We start from the raw sequence: 6,000 nt of genomic DNA, 5'->3' as shown, positions 1-6,000 counted from the left end.
GATAATCTTTATTTTTATTTATTTATTTATTTATTTATTTATTTATTTATTTATTATTTCTTGAGGACAAAATAATCTTTATTCCTCTTTCCAACAGCAGGTCAAAGAACTGAAGTCAGGAAATCTTATATCTTAATTAAGTGCCATCGTGGAGGCCTGTAAAATGAAATAACAAAATCCCAAACCAGCCTACTTGCCCTCTCTAATCCCCGCTCAGTGAATGGAAGTTGCTCAGAGAAAACAGCTCGCGGGTTCCAGGCCGGAACTGGTAGAAAGCTCTCGCGAGAGCCTTCCGACAGCCGCGAGTCTTCTGTGAGCACCAGTTCCCGCCCCTTCTGCGCCCACAGGCCGTCTGCTCCCCACCGGCTTCATCCGCTACGGCTACGGCGGGGCGAGCCGGAACTTTTATCCATAGGAACGGGTTTACAGTGTAGAGTGTTGCCGGCCGGCCTCAAGGAGATTAGAGTGCCATCCTCTTCCTCTCACCGTAGCCGCCGCGGAGCGGTGCCGAGCCGATCAGATCCAGGAGCGCAGTTACCGGGCGGGCTGGGTCTATGGTCGCTCCGCGGGCCGCTCCGCCGGCTGGTGCTTTTTTTTTAGGGCAAGCTGTGTTCCATGGCAGGGAACTTTTGGCAGAGCTCCCATTAGTAAGTGATCTTCCGTCTTCTCGCCCGGGGCTTCTTCTTGGGAGTCGGTGAGGACCGGGCCTGCGACTCCCCTTGGCCTGGATCCCGGCCCCTGTCCCGAGCGCCGTGGGGTCTCCCGGGAGGCGGCAGCGGCTGGAAGCGGGACGCGCTTTTCTCTGGCGACTCCCCTCTCCCCGCCCCCTGGCAGCATTTGGTTGGGGGGCGGTGGTCTGTGAGCGGGAAAGGGCGGGGGCTAAGGAGGTTCGGTCTCAGAGGAAGGAAGGAGTGTAACTTCGGATTCTTGGATAAGCTAGGCCTGGAAGAGGGGTGGGTTGGGATGGGATGGGCACAGGTATGGGAAGTGTGGCATAGTTCGGGACTGTGAGGCGGGCTCTTCAGGACAGTTATGGTTCGCTTTTGCCTGGACTCTCTTCGGGGAATCGGCATTGTAATCTTTTGTCATTCACCTTCTGTCTTGAATGGATTTAATATTCTGTGGAGAGAGTCAGGCTTGTTTCTGCTCTCTAACCAGTTCCTGCCATTACCTTATGCCTAGATGGAGTTGTATGTTGGTGAGGTGTAGGGCAGGTGCTCTCAAGATGTATCCATTAGTCTGTGCCTTATATTTTGTTGTAAACACGTATTTCCCAGTGACTGCTGATTTCTTTAACATATTTCATGAATTCGGGTTTGTTTTTGCTAGTGACCATGGAAGAACTAGAGTAATATTAAAAATATTTTCCCCTAAATACATTTAAGTAGGCAGAAAGGTGAGTGATGGGACTAATTGATTAGGTTTTCCACTGTACGGTTGAAAGATGAACAGAAGCTGGTGCTATTATATTTTAGTGTGTGTGTGTGTGTGTGTGTGTGTGTGTACATATATATATATATATTAATGCTAAGAGAGCATTAGTAATTGTAATTTAAATTTTGATTCTGTGAAAAAAGATGAATTCCTATTCATTCTTTTTTTAGTCCTTTGTGCGAAAACAAAAATGGTTTTGGAAACCTTTTTTCAGGAAAGCAGGTTATCCTCTTGCTATGAAGTGATTCTGTGGAGATGAAATTGTGTGGAAGCTCTACCTCTGATCATATTTGTATTTTGCAGTTTTGCTCACTGCCATATTTGCTTGGGCAAAATTAAAATACAGAAAATTTAATTAGTGGAGAAGAGTAGTATTTTGATAAACTTTGAAAGAAAGTGAGAGAGAATTAACAGGGAGCTAGCTGTATCAAAAGCTACAGTCATTTTTCTCAACTGAAAAAAAAGAAGACCTGCCCACCTTTTAATTTTTTTATTTAATTTTTTAATTTTTTTTAAATTTTTTAAAGTTTATTTATTTTTGAGACAGGGAGAGACAGCATGAACGGGGGAGGGTCAGAGAGAGAGGGAGACAGAGAATCCGAAACAGGCTTCAGGCTCCTAGCTGTCAGCACAGAGCCTCACGTGGGGCTCGAACTCACGGACCGCGAGATCATGACCCGAGCCGAAGTCGGATGCTCAACCGACTGAGCCTCCCAGGTGCCCCTGCCCACCTTTTTAAAAAGAATATTTATTTAGTTTTTTGAGAGAGATAGAGCTCAAGAGGGGGGGGGGGGCGAGAGAGAGGGAGACAGAATCTGAAGTAGGCTCCAGGCTTGGAGCTGTCAGCACAGAGCTTGATGCGGGGCTCGAACTCCTGAACCCCAAGATCATCACTTGAGCCAAAGTCAGAGGCTTAACAGACTGAGCCACCCAGGCACCCCTGCCCACCTTTTGATAAGTGTTAATTATGCTTTCACTTATTGTTGGCATAATGACATAATGTAGGATCTATAACAATTGTTTCTTCACTTATGAAATATAAAATTGTTAAAATGTTAAGTGTGCTTTTTTGGAAATGTCCTTGTCTCCCAATTCAAGTAGTCCTGCTTGAATTGGGAAAGGGCTACTCAGATCTCTTGAGAATTTCGAAGTGCCTCGTCTGCAAAAGGTTACAATTAAGAAAGACAAGGCAATCAATTCTGGAAAAACAAACCAACAAAAAGATTACAAAAACCATTGTTTTAGGTGATTTTTTGAAGACGAACATCTTAACATTTCTAAAATGAGCATGGCAATTTTTTTTTCTTAGTAGCACATGAAATAATGGTGAGTCATATGAACAATGTAATCTTAACGTTTTATGAAAGTTGGTATTATAAGTGTTCTTGGTTTATCCTCCGTACTATGTGCTGTGAAGAAAACTTAAGATATTTGATTGTGAAGATTATCTTTCTAAAAACACTGACTGTGAGGATGAAATTAATAATACTAAAACAGGATGAATCACAGTATTTTCTAGGAAGTTGAACACAACACATTCTTTGACCTTACTGCATTAAAAGGAGAATGGCATTGGGGCGCCTGGGTGGCTCAGTTGGTTAAGCGTCCGACTTCGACTCAGGTCACGATCTCGCGGTCCGTGAGTTCGAGCCCCGCGTCGGGCTCTGTGCTGACAGCTCAGAGCCTGGAGCCTGTTTCAGATTCTGTGTCTCCCTCTCTCTCGGCCTCTCCCCCATTCATGCTCTGTCTCTGTCTCAAAAATAAACATTAAAAAACAAAAAAAAAAAGAATGGCACTAAATATTAGCTGGTTGACTGAATGAATTAATGAACAGATAACAGAAATACAAAAGTACAAAATCAATTCTGGATGTTATTGTATCAGAGGAAACTGAAAATACAGTTACATAATATCAAGGAAATAACTTAATGAGATCAATATATGTCCATACTTTTGGGATGTAGCCAAAGTCAAAGTTATAAACTAACATCCTGAAAAACTGAGAAAGAATAAAAATAAATCGAAATATTCTACTTAAGAATATTAAAAAGGAAACAGTGAAATAAATCCGAGGGGAAAAAAGGAAAGACTTAAAGATAATACCGATATTAACATTTTATTTTTTTAATATTTATTTAATTTTGAGAGAGAGCGCACAGGGGAGTGGCAGAGAGAGAAGGGGACAGAGGATCCCAAGCAGGCTCTGTGCTGACAGCAGTGAACCTGATGCGAGGCTCAAACCCACAAACTGCTAGATCATGACCTGAACCAAAGTCAGATGCTTGGCCAACTGAGCCGTCCAGACGCCCCTGATATTAACATTAACATTTTTTCTTGAAAGGAAAAAAGTAGTCAGAAATTATAAGAGTTGGTTCCTTAGAAGGGAAAATCAAAACAGTAGACTAAACTGCTACTAGTTGAAGCAAGGGAAAAAGATATGATACAAAAATACAAAATTAGGAATGAGAAAAGTAAATAAATCCAGATGTACCTTTGGGTTATCTCCATGGGAATAAGTTTGAAAGCCAAAACAAATTAAGAAAGTTACCAGAGAGCTACTCCTTAAAAAATGCTCCAGGCCCACGTTATTTCATGGGTAAATGTTTTCCCATTTTCAAGAAGATCTGCTATTGAAATTATTCCAGTTCACACAGAAAGCTTTCCAGTTCTTTTTATGTGAAGTTACAATAACACTGATAAAATCTAGCAAAGGTAGCACTAAAAACAGTCTGACTTTTGAATATCGATGCAAACATCATAAAGTATTCCCAAGTAGAGTCTAACATTACATTAGAAATATAAAAAATGATAATGATTTTACTATAGAAATATAGTCAACATTTGGAAATCTGTTAATAAACAGTGAAAGCGTCAAGACCTCTTTTAAAATTCAACATCTGTTCTTGACCAAAACAAATAGTATGCTTTCTTAACAGGGTAAGAACATCAAAGCATCAACAAGAGATATTTAATGGTAAAACAGGAAAATTAGGGGGCCTGTTTAGCATTGTTCTGAAAATGCTACTCAATGCAGTTAATAGAATGAGATGTAAAAAATGACAAAATTACCAGTATATAGCAATAAAATTTAAGAAAATTCAGTTAATTGAGAAATTATTATAAATAAAGGTTTAATGAGGTAACCAGTTGCATAACATAAAAATGGAAAGCTTTCTTTTAAATAAATGATGGGGGAACGTGGCTCAGTAGGTAGAGCACCCAACTTCAGCTCAGGTCATGATTTCGGGGTTCCTGAGTTCGAGCCCCACATCAGACTCACTGCTGTCAACCTGTCAGCTCTCTGCAGAGAGTTGCCTTCAGATCCTCTGTCCCCCTCTTTCTGCCCCTCCCCTTTGCATTCTCAGAAATAAACATTAAAATAAACATATTTTAAAAATAAATGAATGATATAAAAATATAATTACAGTAGCAACAGAAAATATGAAATACACAGGAGTAAACAAACGTACAGGACCTATAGGAAGAAATTTTTAAATTTTGTAGTGGAACAAAGATTTTAATAAATGGAGTTTGAATTCTAACCTTGTAAAAATAGCATTTCCTCCACTATTGATCTCATTAATGCAAGCCCAAACAATTTTGAATGGATTTCCTTTAAAAGTTCCTTTTGGGACTTGATAACAATGTTTTTAAAAGTTCAGGTCTCAGAATAATAATTGTAATAGAATATCAAGCAATTTTCTGAAGAATAGTAGCAGGGGAGTATTTTCTGTACCAGATTTTAATTGTTTAGTTTTATGTTTTAAAATAGCATGGCATAGGAATAAGAAAAGAAAAAAAGGAAATTACAAAGATGATCCCAAATACAATAATAGAATTATACATCAAGAAATACTTTAGTCAACATTTGAGTAACCATTTGACAAAACATTTAGCTGGATCCCTGTTTTCTACCTTGTACAAAATATATTCCAGGTGGATCACAAATTGAAAGAAAAAAGCCATATTAGAAAATACGGGTGATTTTTTTTTTTTTTTAAATCATTTTGTGTCAGGAGAGGCCTTTTCATTTGTGACAAACATAAAATCAAAGTAAAATATGGGTTGGTTTTAATAAGTGATCCATATTTCTGTATTACAAACAAATATTAAGAGATCATGTTAAACTTGGGAAATGTTTAGTGTATTTGACAAATGATTTATTATCTATAATATGCAAATTATATGAGAAAAATCTCTAAATTGTGAAAAAGACCATCCCATTAGAAAAATTGTCATATTAGGATTACAATGTACAGGGGCGCCTGGCTCAGTTGGTTAAGAGTCCAACTCTTGTCTTTGACTCAGATCATGACCTCACAGTTCCTGATTTCAATCCCTGTGTCAAGCTTTGTGCTGGCAGCTTAGAGCCTCCTTGAGATTCTGTCTCCCTGTCTCTCTGCCCCTCCCCTGCTTGCTCTCTATCTCCCTTTCAAAATAAATAAAAAATAAACTTAAAAAAAGAAAAGAATTACAGTATACAAAAGAAGGACTATATTTGGCCAATAGGCCCTGGAAAATGTTTAACCTCAGAAGTAAACTAAAAACAAACAACCCCCATTCCGA

The 6,000-nt window shown here is 39.2% G+C and overlaps 1 protein-coding gene across 2 annotated transcripts in view; it reads left to right on the top strand.

Annotated features, from left to right (window-relative positions):
- The first annotated feature begins 372 nt into the window (after positions 1-372).
- CCNC (cyclin C) overlaps positions 373-6,000 on the top strand; it is a 28,731-nt gene continuing 23,103 nt past the window's right edge. The window contains exon 1 of one of the 2 annotated variants that reach the window (XM_030316029.1): positions 373-647. In XM_030316029.1, coding sequence (XP_030171889.1) covers positions 616-647 — 32 coding nt within the window. In that variant the 5' untranslated portion in view covers positions 373-615. The remainder of the gene's footprint in view (positions 648-6,000) is intronic. The other variant, XM_030316028.1, reaches the window with a different exon arrangement.

Source organism: Lynx canadensis, chromosome B2, assembly GCF_007474595.2.
Source record: "Lynx canadensis isolate LIC74 chromosome B2, mLynCan4.pri.v2, whole genome shotgun sequence".
Taxonomy (NCBI): Eukaryota; Metazoa; Chordata; class Mammalia; order Carnivora; family Felidae; genus Lynx; species Lynx canadensis.
The sequence above is the reverse complement of the archived record's forward strand: the minus strand, read 5'-3'. Positions and strand labels throughout refer to the sequence as shown.